Source organism: Hyla sarda, chromosome 12 (assembly GCF_029499605.1).
Source record: "Hyla sarda isolate aHylSar1 chromosome 12, aHylSar1.hap1, whole genome shotgun sequence".
In the NCBI taxonomy this organism is placed as follows: Eukaryota; Metazoa; Chordata; class Amphibia; order Anura; family Hylidae; genus Hyla; species Hyla sarda.
The window spans coordinates 60,836,944-60,853,027 of NC_079200.1; the positions used below are offsets into that span (position 1 = coordinate 60,836,944).

General features: G+C 43.1%; 1 protein-coding gene across 4 annotated transcripts in view; it reads right to left on the reverse strand.

The window, feature by feature from the left end:
• Positions 1 to 936: 936 nt before the first annotated feature.
• LAMA5 (laminin subunit alpha 5) overlaps positions 937 to 16,084 on the reverse strand; it is a 145,956-nt gene continuing 130,808 nt past the window's right edge. For all 4 annotated transcript variants that reach the window (XM_056547604.1, XM_056547605.1, XM_056547607.1 and 1 more), the window contains 15 exons: positions 15,625 to 15,753; positions 15,382 to 15,536; positions 15,138 to 15,270; positions 14,908 to 15,051; positions 14,402 to 14,532; positions 14,059 to 14,226; positions 11,881 to 12,019; positions 11,639 to 11,790; positions 9,777 to 9,966; positions 7,841 to 7,993; positions 7,593 to 7,749; positions 5,662 to 5,792; positions 5,490 to 5,583; positions 5,276 to 5,395; positions 937 to 2,346 (listed from right to left, as the gene is read on the reverse strand). In XM_056547604.1, coding sequence (XP_056403579.1) covers positions 2,204 to 2,346; positions 5,276 to 5,395; positions 5,490 to 5,583; positions 5,662 to 5,792; positions 7,593 to 7,749; positions 7,841 to 7,993; positions 9,777 to 9,966; positions 11,639 to 11,790; positions 11,881 to 12,019; positions 14,059 to 14,226; positions 14,402 to 14,532; positions 14,908 to 15,051; positions 15,138 to 15,270; positions 15,382 to 15,536; positions 15,625 to 15,753 — 2,139 coding nt within the window. In that variant the 3' untranslated portion in view covers positions 937 to 2,203. The remainder of the gene's footprint in view (positions 2,347 to 5,275; positions 5,396 to 5,489; positions 5,584 to 5,661; positions 5,793 to 7,592; positions 7,750 to 7,840; positions 7,994 to 9,776; positions 9,967 to 11,638; positions 11,791 to 11,880; positions 12,020 to 14,058; positions 14,227 to 14,401; positions 14,533 to 14,907; positions 15,052 to 15,137; positions 15,271 to 15,381; positions 15,537 to 15,624; positions 15,754 to 16,084) is intronic.

Sequence of the window (16,084 nt, forward strand, 5' to 3'; positions counted from 1 at the left end):
CCAGACATGAGCATTAACAATCCTAGTGTTATGGGTACAGTCAAAGGGCCCCCTCATCGACTCCCAGCAGGGGCAGCCATTGTTGTTTACCGATTCTTTGGAAATTGGTCAGTGTTTTTTTTTTTTATTATTTTTTTTAAACGGTAGCCGCTACTCCTGGGATTCCATGACGGTTATGTGATTGCCCTAGTGTTGTGTATATTAAATAGTTGCACACATGCATATATATACAGACATTTAATGTGTAAGTGCAGAGGTGAAATCAGTGAAATAGACTTAAATACATATTTATATTTTTCTTTATAAAATATTCGCACTGTTATACTACAGGAAGGGACAATATAATAAATATCTTTGTAGGACTTTATCTACCCAGTGGTTATCTTTAGAGATGAGCGAACTTACAGTAAATTTGATTCGTCACAAACTTCTCGGCTCGGCAGTTGATGACTTATCCTGCATAAATTAGTTCAGCTTTCCGGTGCTCCGATGGGCTGGAAAAGGTGGATACAGTCCTAGGAGACTCTTTCCTAGGAATGTATCCACCTTTTCCAGCCACCGGAGCACCTGAAGGCTGAACAAATTTATGCAGGATAAGTCATCAACTGCCGAGCCGAGAAGTTCGTGACGAATCAAATTTACTGTAAATTCGCTCATCTCTAGTTCTTATTCCCAGAATTATCTCGGTTTACGGCATTGCAGGAGGCGACCCAGCATATAGTTTATACAAGAACCGCGCTCTTCCTAATGTCTAGTTCTACATAGCTGCTAGGTTGTAGCTTCGTTAATGGCAAGTTACACCAAAAATGCAAGTTGATTAGCATAAGGCAGTGTTTGCCAACCAGGGTGCCGCTAGGTGTTGCAAAACTACAACTCCCAGCATGCCCGGACAGCCTTTGGCTGTCCGGGCATGCTGGGAGTTGTAGTTTTGCAACACCTGGAGGCACCCTGGTTGGGATACACTGGCATAAGGCCACATTTTCTATAATCTCCATTCTCTTTTGGATGCCATCTCGATGCCCCTGTCTTACCCGCTCTCGGCAGGCCCCAGAGGAAAATGCCCCACACATAAAACACTTATTCTATAGCTAAGCACCAGCTGCCATTATTTTGACATTTTACTTTAAAGGGGTATTCCAGGAAAAAAACGTTATTTTTTATATCAACTGGCTCCACAAAGTTAAACAGATTTGTAAATTACTTCTATAAAAAAAAAAAATCTTAATCCTTTCAATAATTGTCAGCTGCTGAAGTTGAGTTGTTGTATTCTGTCTGGCAACAGTGCTCTCTGCTGACATCTCTGCTTGTCTCGGGAAATGCACAGAGTAGGAGAGGTTTGCGATGGGGATTTACTTCTAAACTGGGTGGTTCCCGAGACACGTGTCATCAGAGAGCACTTAGACAGAAAAAAACAACTCAACTTCAGCAGCTCATAAGTACTGAAAGGATGAAGATTTTTAAATAAAAGTAATTTACAAACATTTTTTTAACTTTCTGGAGCCAGTTGATATATATTAAAAGAAAAAAAAAATTTTTTTTACTGGATAACCCCTTTAATTACATAGCATCTTGCATTTTTGCATTTGCCACCTTTGTATGCATTACAGCTCTTTAGCAAAGTTACTGTGAAATTAGGAAGCTTTTTTTAGTAGCCGAAACTGCCTCCTTCTGCCAATTCAAGTAAAACCATACGAACAGGTCTCGTTATTGGGTTAGACCTTGCGTGAAATCAGATTGTGTCGCAGCAAACGTGTAATTGAAGCAGATAGGAGCAGGAACATTATCAGCCTAGAATAAACTTCTTCTGAAAAACTTTGAATAAACCACCTGTACATCGCTGACTTGTGCCAACTGCGGGCACAGCACTATGGTGTTGCTTGTTGGATTTTTACCAAGGGTGGACCCTTAAAATGCCAAGATTTCATATACAGCAGTAATATTTTACTCCTCGAGCATTGTAGGATGTATAGCAGAATAAATGCGCATTGATGGGTAAAATGTTGTGTGTGTGTGGGAGGGGCTGAAAACAGACTCCAGAAAGAAGGGTTGGGTAAAGTAACCATGGAAAAAGCACCCATGTTTCTGGGTAAGATGTTAGGGTCAGCTTGTAACATGACCTAACGCCTTCCCACTACTGGCACAGTTTAGTGGTCTCTGCCCTTAAATAACAGCAGTCCAATGTCAGTGTCCATCTACTTAGAAATTAAAGGGCTGGACAGATGTTGATCCCGGCTGATCCTGTGAAAATTCCAGATTTGGAGACATCAATGACCTTCCTGTTGATGATGAGGTTCCTCATGCAGCCCTGATACGGAGAAAGTGGGTGATCTGCCATCGGCGTATTTACTGCAATAATGTAAACAGCAACAGTTAATACTAAAGTGACTGCAAAATAACAACACAGCAGCAAATCTACAACAGAAACTGGTAATAATGAAGCTAAAATACACACAGGCTGTTCAAGGCAGATTGTGCAACTATAACTTTGTGCCCAATAAACTTTGGCATAATCCAACATTCATATAGCCAAACAGAAAGCTTGGATATAGAGTTGAGTGAACTTACAGTAAATTGGCTCGTAGCAAACCTCGCAGCTCGGCTGTTGATGACTTTAGTCTGCGTAAATTTGTTCAGCTTTCCAAGGGCTCTGGTTGCCTGGAAAAGTCTGGGATAACAGTCAGATCTCCTAGGTCTGTATCCACCTTTTCCAGGCAACTGGAGCCCTTGGAAAGCTGAACTAAATTACGCAGACTAAAGTAATCAACAGCCGAGCTGCGAAGTTCGCTACGAGCCAATTTACTGTAAGTTCGCTCCACTCTACAACGATTTTGTAGACACGTGTCCATCGAGCTCAACCCCTATCAGAACCCTCTCTTTGGGCAATACTGATATTAGAATAATGTTTACTACGACTGCAAATGGTGCAGATGACACTGTGCCCAGCATTCTCCAGTTCTCAGATCAGTGCATTGAAGAAGATTTGTGCAAAAAAAAAAAAACAGAAAAATAATCAGGACCCTGTGACCCCCCGCCCAGTGTAAAACTACATGTCCCAGGAAGGCTTTTCAGGCATGTTGGGTGATTTAGTTTGTATAGATAGATATTCCAATGCATCCTGTTTGAACCTAGCCTTATTCTAACACCTCCAAAATGCAAATAAGTGGTTGATGACCAATTGGTGTTATTTGTACACGCTGTATGAGATGTTTATATGCTGTACAAGACCGTTTGGAACTATTGAGTTATTTAAGTACTTGGAACACCATCTGGATACGTCTGAAGTAGAGATGAGCGAACTTACAGTAAATTCGATTCGCCAGGAACTTCTCAGCTCAGCAGTTGATAACTTTTCCTGCATAAATTAGTTCAGCTTTCAGGTGCTCCCGTGGGCTGGAAAAGGTGGATACATTCCTAGGAGACTCTTTCCTTGGACTGTATCCACCTTTTCCAGCCCACCGGAAAGCTGAACTAATTTATGCAGGAAAAGTCATCAACTGCCGAGCCGAGAAGTTCGTGACGAATCGAATTTTCTGTAAGTTCGCTCATCTCTAGTCTGAAGGACTAGTGCAGTGCAGTGGTAATTTTGACAGCAAATTTTGATTTGTTTTAGTCATAGATTGAAATTGATCAAAACTTGTAGAGGAAGAATGGTGCAGTTGCCTATAGCAACCAGATTCTTTTTAAAAATGAAAAAGAGAAGGAATCTGGTCACTATGGACAACTGCACCATTCTTCCTCTCCACAGGTTTTGATAAATCCCCCCCCCCCCCCCTCATAGTCTAAACTAAAATTTAGTTTTTGTCATCTGAATTGTTTTAGAAACTGTCTCCAGAAAGTTAAAACAGATTTGTAAATTACTTCTATTAAAAAATCTTAATCATTTCAGTACTTATGAGCTTCTGAAGTTAAGGTTGTTTTTTTCTGTCTAAGTGCTCTCTGATGACACCTGTCTCGGGAACCGCCCAGTTTAGAAGCAAATCCCCATAGCAAACCTCTTCTAAACTCGGCATTTCCCGAGACAGGTTTCATCAGAGAGCACTTAGACAGAAAAGAACAACCTTAACTTCAGAAGCTCATAAGTACTGAAAGGATTAAGATTTTTTTTAATAGAAGTAATTTACAAATCTGTTTAACTTTCTGGAGCCAGTTGATATATAAAAAAAAAAAGTTTTCCTGGATAACCCCTTTAAGTAAATTGTATTCAATGTTTAGTAACAGGTTAATACTGACAAAAATATTAGTTTTCATGGGATCTCTTCCCCAATCTTCTCTAATATCTTAGTCTAGTTTGTCAGTTGACTAAAATGTTGATAGATTTTAGTTATAGTTTTAGTCATGAACAGTTTTTTTTATTTTTTATTGACAAACTAACTAAAAACGAACAAAAATGATCAAAAACAGATGAAATCAGCGAAAATAGTCGACAAAGTGAACACTGCTGCAATGGTGCAACTGTTTGTAATCCTTCACTGAACTATAATTATAAAAAGCCATTTACTGCTGGGAATTGTATAGTTGGGGGAACTATGTTTTACCCAAAAGCCAACCCTGATTGTTTGCTCAGCATCTAGCTCCAAGTTTCCCAAGCAGGGTGCCTCCAGCTGTTGCAAAACTACAACTCCCAGCAGCCCGGACTGCAAGTCTGTGCCAACCTGCACCGGCTGCATTGATACTACAAGCCCCAGCATGGCTTAGAGCCAAGTTTACCAACCAGGGTGCCTCCAGCTGTTGCAAAACTACAACTCCCAGCAGCCCGGACTGACAGTCTGTGCCAACTTGCACCAGCTGCAGTGATACTACAAGCCCCAGCATGGCTTAGAACCAAGTTTACCAACCAGGGTGCCTCCAGCTGTTGCAAAACTACAACTCCCAGTAGCCCGGACTGCCAGTCTGTGCCAACCTGCACCGGCTGCAGTGATACTACAAGCCCCAGCATGGCTTAGAACCAAGTTTACCAACCAGGGTGCCTCCAGTTGTTGCAAAACTACAACTCCCAGCAGCCCGGACTGCCAGTCTGTGCCAACCTGCACCGGCTGCATTGATACTACAAGCCCCAGCATGGCTTAGAACCAAATTTACCAACCAGGGTGCCTCCAGCTGTTGCAAAACTACAACTCCCAGCATGCCCGGACAGCCGAAGGCTGTCCGGGCATGCTGGGAGTTGTAGTTTTGCAACAGCTGGAGGTACCCTGGTTGGAAAACACTCAGATGCAGACATGCCTTACATATTTGAGGCAAGCTGATGCAAACCAAGCACATAACATCAGATACTGACCCGGTACTCCACCCATATGGAGGGTTCCCCAGCTCCTGCTGTGAGAGGATGGACTGACTCCCACTAAATGGTTTCCTTCAGTATCCACATCCAGTTGGATCACATTGCTTCCTTTTGTGACTGTGATGGAGCAGAAATTAATGTAATGAGAAGAAAGATTCCTACAAGTCAATATGAAGAGAGTCTGCAGCAAGTAACCGATCCAGATACTGACCGGAGATGGTGTGCCACTGCCCGTTACACAGAGGCTGCCGCAGGTGAACCGGTGTACTGTGTTTACCCTTCACATCTGTCAGAACTACAGTTACCTGAGGAAGAGCACAGAAAATGAGAGCGATAATCCCTATAACCAGATGAGCGAGCACAGTATGCAGTGTAATCCGTACCTTTCTGTCAGCCAAGGACAGGGTGATTGCATAACCCTCCTCTGTGTGAATATGGAATATGAGGCCAGATGGGTGCATTGGCCGCACCTCTAACTTCAGCTCCAGATCCTGCCCCACATCAATCAAGTTCCCTGAAGAGAGAGTTAGAGGTTACATCAAAGCGCTTTTAGAAACGGTGCCCTACATGGCTGTATCTGGTATTGCAGCTCAGCCCCATTTAACCCCTTAAGGACTCAGGGTTTTTCCGTTTTTGCACTTTCGTTTTTCCCTCCTTACCTTTAAAAAATCATAACCCTTTCAATTTTCCACCTAAAAATCCATATTATGGCTTATTTTTTGCGTCGCCAATTCTACTTTGCAGTGACATTAGTCATTTTACCCAAAAATGCACGGCGAAACGGAAAAAAAAATCATTGTGCGACAAAATCGAAAAATAAACGCCATTTTGTAACTTTTGGGGGCTTCCGTTTCTACGCAGTACATATTTCGGTAAAAATTACACCTTATTATTCTGTAGGTCCATACGGTTAAAATGATACCCTACTTATATAGGCTTGATTTTGTCGCACTTCTGGAAAAAGTCATAACTACATGCAGGAAAATTTATACGTTTAAAAATGTCATCTTCTGACCCCTATAACTTTTTTATTTTTCCACGTACGGGGCGGTATGAGGACTCATTTTTTGCGCCGTGATCTGAAGTTGGTATGATTTTTGTTTTGATCTGACTTTTTGATCACTTTTTATTCATTTTTTAATGTTATAAAAAGTTACCAAAATACGCTTTTTTGGACTTTGGAATTTTTTTGCGCGTACGCGATTGACCGTACGGCTTAATTAATGATATATTTTTATAGTTCGGACATTTACGCACGCGGCGATACCACATATGTTTATTTTTATTTTTTTTTACACTGTTTTATTTTTCTTATGGGAAAAGGGGGGTGATTCAAACTTTTATTAGGGAAGGGGTTAAATGACCTTTATTAACACTTTTTTTTTACTTTTTTTTTGCAGTGTTATAGGTCCCATAGGGACCTATAACACTGCACACACTGATCTCCTATGCTGATCACTGGCGTGTATTAACACGCCTGTGATCAGCATTATCGACGCTTGACTGCTCCTGCCTGGATCTCAGGCACGGAGCAGTCATTCGTCGATCGGACACCGAGGAGGCAGGTAAGAGCCCTCCTGGTGTCCGATCAGCTGTTCGGGACGCCGCGATTTCACCGCGGCGGTCCCGAACAGCCCGACTGAGCAGCCGGGATACTTTCAGTTTCACTTTAGAAGCGGCGGTCAGCTTTGACCGCCGCTTCTAAAGGGTTAATACCGCACATCGCCGCGATCGGCGATGTGTGGTATTAGCCGCGGGTCCCGGCCGTTGATTAGCGCCGGGACCCACGCGATATGATGCGGGATCGCGGCGCGATCCCGCTTCATATCGCGGGAGCCGGCGCAGGACGTAAATATACGTCCTGCGTCGTTAAGGGGTTAAAGGGGTACTCCGATGGAAAACTGGTGCCAGAAAGTTGAACAGATTTGTAAATTACTTCTATTAAAAAATCTTAATCCTTCCAGTACTTATTAGGGGCTATAGGAAATGCTTTAATTTTTTGATTTCTCTGATGTCATGACCACAGTGCTCTCTGCTGTCCATTTTAGGAACTGTCCAGAGCAGGAGAAAATCCCCATAGCAAATATATGCTGCTCTGGACAGTTCCTAAAATGGACAGCAGAGGTCAGCAGAGAGCACTGTGGTCATGACATCAGAGAAATCCAAAAAGAAAAGCATTTCCCATAAAAAGTACTGGAAGGATTAAGATTTTTTTTTTATAATTTACAAATCTGTTTAACTTTCTGGCACCAGTTGAGTTGAAAAAAAAAAGTTTTCCACAGGAGTACCCCTTTAACTATCTTTTAATGCATACCAAATGTCAAGAATCCTCCATCGGAGAAGAAGAGACCATGTTCTATGACCCCATCAAAACATGGGGTAACTCCTGCAGCTTTAGTTGGTTTGTCCAGGGATTTTCCATCCATCTTCAGGTTCCTCAGACATCCATTGAAGCCATTTAGCATGGCGTCCTGAAAAGCATGAAAAATTACCCTTCTGTGTCCCCATCATGGATACAACACTGATATAATAATGATCCTTCCTGTAATTTCCACCCCTCACCAGGTTGTCTGGACGCTTCCTCAGTGCAGGGACACCACCAATGTAAACTGGGCTTGCTAAAGATAGCATGGAGCCTGGGGGAAGCAGCCCACTCTGAGGCTTGAGGCCATCTATAACAAGGCGAAGCTTGTTCTTCTCCTTCCCAAAGAAAATCTATAACACAGAATATTTCATTGTTAGTATAACATCAGGAATCTGTGATGATACATGGAAACAAGACTGTAGGGTCATTGCGATGACATATCAAAACAATAAAGATGTACAGTTGCAAGAAAAAGTATGTGAACCCTTTGGAATTATATGGATTTCTGCACACATTGGTCATAAAATGTGATCTGATCTTCATCTAAGTCACAACAATAGACAATCACAGTCTGCTTAAACTAATAACACACAAAGAATTAAAAGTTACTCTGGCATATGCTAACATCCCTGTTAGCGAATCTATCATACGTAAAACACTAAACAAGAATGGATTTCATGGGAGGACACCACAGAGGAAGCCACTGCTGTCCAAAAAAACATTGCTGCATGTTTACAGTTTGAACAAGAGCATCTGGATGTTCCACAGCAGTACTAGCAAAATATTCTGCGGACAGATGAAACCAAAGTTGAGTTGTTTGGAAGAAACACATAACACTATGTGTGGAAAAAAAGAGGCACAGCACACCAACATCAAAACCTCATCAGAACTGTGGATTTTGGTGGTGGGGGCATCATGGTTTGGGGCTGGTTTGCTGCGTCAGGGCCTGGACGGATTGCAATCAAAGGAAAAATGAATTTCCAAGTTTATCAAGAAATTTTGAGAACTTAAGGAAAAAGAACTTAAGGCCATCTGTCCACCAGCTGAAGCTCAACGGAAGGTGGGTGTTGCAACAGGACAACGACCCAGACTATAGAAGTAAATGAACAACAGAATGGCCTAAAAAGAAAAAAATATGCCTTCTGGATTGGCCCAGTCAGAGTCCTGACCTCAACCCGATTGAGATGCTGTGGCATGACCTCAAGAAAGCGATTCACACCAGACATCCCAAGAATACTGCTGAACTGAAACAGTTCTGTAAAGAGGAATGGTCAAAAATGACTCCTGACAGTTGTTGTTAATGTCTGATCTGCAACTACAGGAAACGTTTGGTTGAAGTTATTGCTGCCAAAGGAGGTTCAACCAATTATTAAAGGAGTAGTCCAGTGGTGACTCAGTGGTGAGCAACTTATCCCCTATCCTAAGGATAGGGGATAAGTTGCAGATCGCGGGGGGTCCGACCGCTGGGGGCCCCTGCGATCTCCTGTACGGAGCCCTGACAGCCCGCGGGAAGGGGGCGTGTCAACCTCCGCACGGGGCGGCGGCCGACACGCCCCCTCAGTACAACTCTATGGCAGAGCCGAAGCGCTGCCTTCGGCAATCTCCGGCTCTGCCATAGAGATGTATTGAGGGGGCGTGTCGGCCGCCGCCTCGTCCTGGGGTCGACACCCGCTATCTCGGTGGAGAGTCGGGGCCCCGTACAGAGAGATCGCAGGGGGCCCCAGCGGTCGGACCCCCCGCTATCTCAAACTTATCCCCTATCCTTAGGATAGGGTATAAGTTTTTTACCACTGGACTACCCCTTTAAATCCAAGGGTTCACATACTTTTTCCACCTGCACTGTGAATGTTTACATGGTGTGTTCCATAGCAACATGGTAACATTTAATTATTTGTGTGTTATTAGTTTTAGCAGACTGTGATTGTCTATTGTTGTGAAGATCAGATCACATTTTATGACCAATATGTGCAGAAATCCATATAATTCCAAAGGGTTCACATACTTTTTCTTGCAACTGTATATAAATGAAGGGGAGACCTACGAGGATGGCACCCCTTTATGAAATTGGGCAGGTTGGAAGTAGTTGTCTGACAACAGAGAACCACAGGTTGGAGACCACTAGTGGAAACTTACTGTGTGCCACTGTCCATCTGAATACTTTTCTTTACTTCTCAGCCGATGTGCTTTTCCACGGACGTTCATCATGAGGATGAATCGGCCATTTGACACATAAAGAGACAAAGAGGAGGCTCCTTGCTCATCAGCCACGAAGAAAAGGAGACCATTGGAAGAGTTCAGCCGAACGTCCATGGAGATGTGGAACCTATGTAGGAAGGAAACAGAATAGGTTAATGTTTAAAGAGACAATCGGCATCCGGTCCCTAAAGCCCAGATGCATCAGGAGGTTGCCTTTGGACACAACTAAACAATAGTCACAAATGTCACTGCAAAAATATCACACCGCCAAATAAAATAAATAAATAAAATAAAATAAATACTAAATCCTAACTTTTAGTCAATTCAGGAAAATTTTCACTATAAATGGGCAACAAAATAATATGAAATAAAATGGACCATTGCAATAATCTATGCAATCCTACTGCTATTTATGCAGATTCTCTGTCTCACTAGTTATGTGGCTATAGGGGAGGCTCAGTGCAGATCATCTCTGTACGGCATGAGGCCTATCCTAGCCAAAAGAGTTAGACTAGCCAGAGCAGATTTAAATCCATATGTATGCTTCCTTTGGTATATCTCTGGTTCCTGGTGATCTGTGATTTCATAGCTCATGATCCACAGTCAATTTTTTATATACCGTATATACTCGAGTATAAGCAGAGTTTTTCAGCATGATTTTTCGTGCTGAAAACGCCCCCCCTCGGCTTATACTCGAGTGAACTCTCTGCCTGTCAATCCCTTCTCAGTGGTCTTCAACCTGCGGACCTCCAGATGTTGCAAAACACTCCCAACATCTGGAGGTCTGCAGGTTGAAGACCACTGTGGCCTTCGTCATCATCCAGACCCCCCTTTAGTTTTCTACTCACCTCCTCTCGGTGGGAAGGAAGGGTGACCTGGTCCGAGCCGTCTGCTGCAGGGACCGTCTGGTGGGGAGGGTTAGTTGTTCCGGGCTGTCCATTTTCACCAGGAGGCCCTCTTCTCCGCTCCGTTGCCTTGACGACAACGCACAGGCACGTCCGTGCGTCATCGTCAAGGCAACTTTACTAGTCCAGGGCCAGCCCGGAGCGGAGAAGAGGGCCTCCCGGTGAAAATGGACAGCCCGGAACGATTAACCCTCCCCACCGAACGGTCCCTGCAGTATAGATGGCCCATACCAGCTCACCCTTCCTTCCCACTGAGGGGAGGTGAGTAGAAAACTAAAGGGTCGTCTGGATGATGACGAAGGCCGCAGTGGTCTTCAACCTGCGGACCTCCAAATGTTTCAAAACTACAATGCTGGGAGTTGTAGTTTTGCAACATCTGGAGATCCGCAGTTTGAAGACCACTGAAAGGGATTGACAGGCGGTGATGATGAAAGGGGGGGGGGGGGTGATGAGGAGGGGGATGATGACAGGGTGATGATGACGGGGTGATGATGACGGGGGTGATGATGACAGGGTGATGATGACAGGGGTGATAATGACAGGGTGATGATGACGGGGGGTGTTAATGACGGAGTCTGGATGATGACAGGGGTCTGGATGATGACAGGGTGGGATGATGTATTTCCCACCCTAGGCTTATAGTCGAGTCAATAACTTTTCCTGGGTTTCTGGGGTGAAATTAGGGGCCTCGGCTTATATTCGGGTCGGCTTATACTCGAGTATATACGGTAGTAGCACTGCATAAATCATTGCAATGGTGCATTTATGTCTTATTTTTGCTGAAAATTTTCTGAATTGAATAAAAAGTTAGGTTTTAGTGTTTTTTCTGTGATAGTTAAACCATGGCCACCCAGCTAATGTACCTGCTTTGGTTTCCCCACCCTCAGTACAAACCTGTCTTGGAAGGAGCCAGGGACATTGGTGAATTCCAGGTGGCTTGATGAAGTTCCCCCAAATCTTAATGCCCCTTTTAAAGGTTTGGGAACATGACAGGATGAGTTCTGCAAGTGGCGGTGTTCCAACAGAGCTAACTTCCTCTGCCGCACCTGCAAAAGTAAAGACATGGATGATTGTTAGGTCATATTTCATAGACATTGAAGAAAGAAGGATGTATGAGTGATCACAGGATCCTTTACCTTCATTTTGAGTTTATCCTTCCGCACCAGGGCTCTGATCTCCTGGGGGCGTTCCTCAGGGACATCTTCACATTTCATGGTGACATTAACACTGCGAATGTTCTGCTGTAGATCCAGAACCATCTGAGGTCCAGTCATCCTATAGATACAGTGATGTTGTGTAATGGGTTCAACAAATTAAGAAGGGGACATGTAAAATACAAGAGTTCAGTTATTTTATTGTATATGCCCATGTGGGAGCACATTGACCCTTCTAACCAGTGTAGATAGTGTTAAACCAAGTGGCACGACTGTCATGGCAGCTAGTGAAAGGGTAAATTGATGTATTAGTACGAGGAATGCCCGGGTATTGGATGGAATAGTGAGAGTGGAGACCATTCGTATATGAAATAAGTCGTTGGTGGTGCTAGGACAAATAAAGGATAGATCCGTCACATATATGGTCAAAAAGAAACAAAAAAGATATCCGCACTCACCGCAGGAGTCACGACTTTATCCTCCTATGTAGAGAAGCTGGTGGGTCTCGGTGACTAGTGATGCAGAGCGGTCAGAGGCTATTACCGGCAATCTCGCGCACAAATCGTTTCTTCCGGCCTAGAAGGCCGGAAGAAGCGCTTTGTGCGCGAAATTGCTGGTAATGGCCTCTGAACGCTCTGCATCACTAGTCTTTCTTTGGTCTATCTCTGGTTCCGGGTGATCTGTGATTTCATAGCTCACGATCCACAGTCAATTTTTTATATAGTAGCACTGCATAAATCATTCCAATGGTGCAATTATGTCTTATTTTTGCTGAAAATGTTCTGAATTGAAGGCCAGAAGAAGAGCTTTGTGTGCGAAATTGCCGGTAATAGCCTCTGAACGCTCTACATTACTAGTCACCGAGACCCGCCGGCTGCTCTACATAGGAGGATCAAGTCGCGAATCCTACGGTGAGTGCGGATATCTTTTTTGTTTCTTTTTGACCATGCACGTTGACCCTTCTATTGTTAGTCTGTGGCTTGCCACATATCTTCACCCCCCCCCCCCCTTCTCATTCGCATAAAGGAAATGCGTCACCTAGATTTTTATTTTTCTGATTAGAGACAAATACTGGAACATTGTATACTAAAAAGAACACCACATAGGCATAGCCACTGTAAGTTAAAAATTTCCATTTATTAATACATAAGTTAAAAGTACAGAAATAAATATGCCAGTATTCAGATGATAATCCACTAAAAACTGCCAGTAATGTATCACATATAATAGAACAGTGTCATGTTCACAATGGGAAAGTGTGTAATATGTGGGAGAAACAATACACTAATCACTTAAATGCACTGTGTGTCCATGTAGTTTAGATCAAAGCACTGTGGCCCTCCCTCTCACCTCTCGTGGCTAGGGAAATTACTGCTATCCTCCACATTTCTATTATCACAATGGAGGACATGTCACTCGCCCATTATGTCACCAGTCTAGCCAACTGTGACGTACGTTTCGTTAAAGGGGTTATCCAGGAAAAAACTTTTTTTTTTATATATCAACTGGCTCCAGAAAGTTAAAACAGATATGTAAATGACTTCTATTAAAAAAAATCTTCATCCTTTCAGTACTTATGAGCTTCTGAAGTTGAGTTGTTCTTTTCTGTGTAAGTGATCTCTGATGACACGTGTCTCGGGAACTGTCCAGAGTAGAAGCAAATCCCAATAGCAAACCTCTTCTACTCTGTGCAGTTCCCGAGATAAGCAGAGATGTCAGTAGAGAGCACTGTTGTCAGACAGGAAAGAACAACTCAACTTCAGCAGCTGATAATTATTGAAAGGATTAAGATTTTTTAATAGAAGTAATTCCCAAATCTGTTTAACTTTCTGGAGACAGTTGATATTAAAAAAAAAAAAAAAAGTTTTTTTCCTGGAATACCCCTTTAAGGAACTTTATCAAGGGATAATGGGACATATTCTTTTTTTCTAGTCTGCTTCTATTTTCTGATTGTAATTTTTTTTATTTAATTGTTTTATTATTATTATTATTATTATTATTATTATTATTATTATTATTATTATTATAGTCCTCTTCCCCTGACAGGCCAGACTAATCTTTACAAACACATCCCCACTCTGCTCCTTGGTTACCCTGCATCTTTACACTCTATTCAAACCCATTGTAGCTGCAGACTTTCAGACTTGGCCCAGCTCTTACCTTTTCACAAAGACGTTGCTGATGCAGCCACTAAAGTTGGCCGGTGTGGTACTATCAGGTGCCCCTCCAAGTAATAAACTGTTGCCCGAAGCATCCTGTCGTCTTCTGCGGCCGCCCTGAGATAGTTTTCCGCTGTCTTGTAGATCATCATCCACATAAAGCCGCAACCTGGGCAAATAAATCCTTATCAGAATCCGGTACACCAATCCACAGTACCTCACATGGTGAGCATGCTACTTGATATTTTTATGTCCTGTGACATAAGAGCTTGCTTTCTTTTTTCCTGTTACTAAATTCAGTTACAATGTTAATAATACTAATACTGTAAGTGGCTCCTTCTTACTCATTCTTGTTGCTGTAAAGTGACAGGTAATGTCTGGAGCCATCGGAATATGAAGCTTTGGAGATAAGCTGTGCAGCCAGCAGCTTCACCGACAAGCGTCCATTCTGGACAGCCACTTGGCACAGTCCTTCCTGTAAAAAGCAAAGCACCATGAGAATTAACACAATGACAACCATATTAGAATATTTTATTACAGATTAGAGAACGCATCTTCCACTGAAGAACCAAAATTGTGGCTAGTATGGTGGTCTACAAGTCAGTTCATCACAATGGGGGCTATTTTCTGTTGGTTCATTCTATACTGAAGTAGGATGATTGGTGCTTGTGTTTCACTTTCCCAATACTCTGAAAGGATACATGATCCGCTGGCCGACTTTTCCTGTAATAGTATTAAAGGGAACCCTTTGCAAGTTCACACTGGCGAACAACCCAAGCTGAGCCCCCTCCACTCAGTAACCTTAGCAACAGGCCAATCACAGCGGGGGTCCCATAAGTATTAACATTACCTCATTGCTATGGTAGTACATCAGGCCATTACTCTGACTTGTCTGGAAGCCAAAGCCAGCATAGAAGTCGTCTTGGAAGTTGGGCACGTTCTTCAGGTTCATGTTCAAGAATCCATGGCCATTAAACTGGACAGATCTTGCTATCTGTGGGGACAGAATATAAAAGCAGCCATGAAGATCTGGAGTTCCAGCCGTGTCAGTCATAGGGCATCAAGTTCACCAGAACTCACCAGCAGGTCTGAGGTGCAGCCGTAGCTCACTCCAGTTGTGTTCATCCTCTTCAGATCCACGTACTTCCCTAAAGCCTTGAGCCCCTTCATGCAACCTCTGATGGAACCCCCGCTGGGGAAAATCTCCTTCAGGCTGGGAATGATCGAGAACACAATAAACCTTAATGTATTCGAAAGGTCTGAAGTACAATGGCGGTGATCCTGCTGAAAGTTTGAGAACTTTTTTTTATTGACATCAACTCACCCATCTGGAAGCTTCTCAGCAGGAAGACCGCCAAGGTAAAAGTATCGGGATAACTCCAGGCTTCCTCCATCATATTCCACGCTAAACACATTCAACCTTTCGAATCGCACAAATATCCTCTTCTTGCCACCAATAACGGCAACAATAACCTGGATCTGAGGGACAAGATAAACAATGGCATTAGAAATATAGAAAATTACTGCTCAGGCCGCACAACACACCGAGTGGAGACTTTTCCTTTACCGCTTTGGAGGTGGAGGTGCTGACAAACAGTGGGGAGGATTCTATCGACTTTGCTCTCTCTGTTCCACTTCCGATATTGTAATACAAGGTGAGCAGACCTTCCTGGGCTGCCAGACAAACAAACTGATCCTGGAAGAGAAGGATGTGACGCTGAATATTATCTCGTTTACATGTAATTGTGTATATGTGTGTGTATTAACACATAGGTAAATCTAAGTTCATTATCAAAACTCAAAATAAACAGTGAGTACAGCTCTGGAGTATAATACAGGATATAACTCAGGATCAGTACAGGATAAGTAATGTAATGTATGTACACAGTGACCCCACCAGCAGAATAGTGAGTACAGCTCTGGAGTATAATACAGGATATAACTCAGGATCAGTACAGGATAAGTAATGTAATGTATGTACACAGTGACCCCACCAGCAGAATAGTGAGTACAGCTCTGGAGTATAA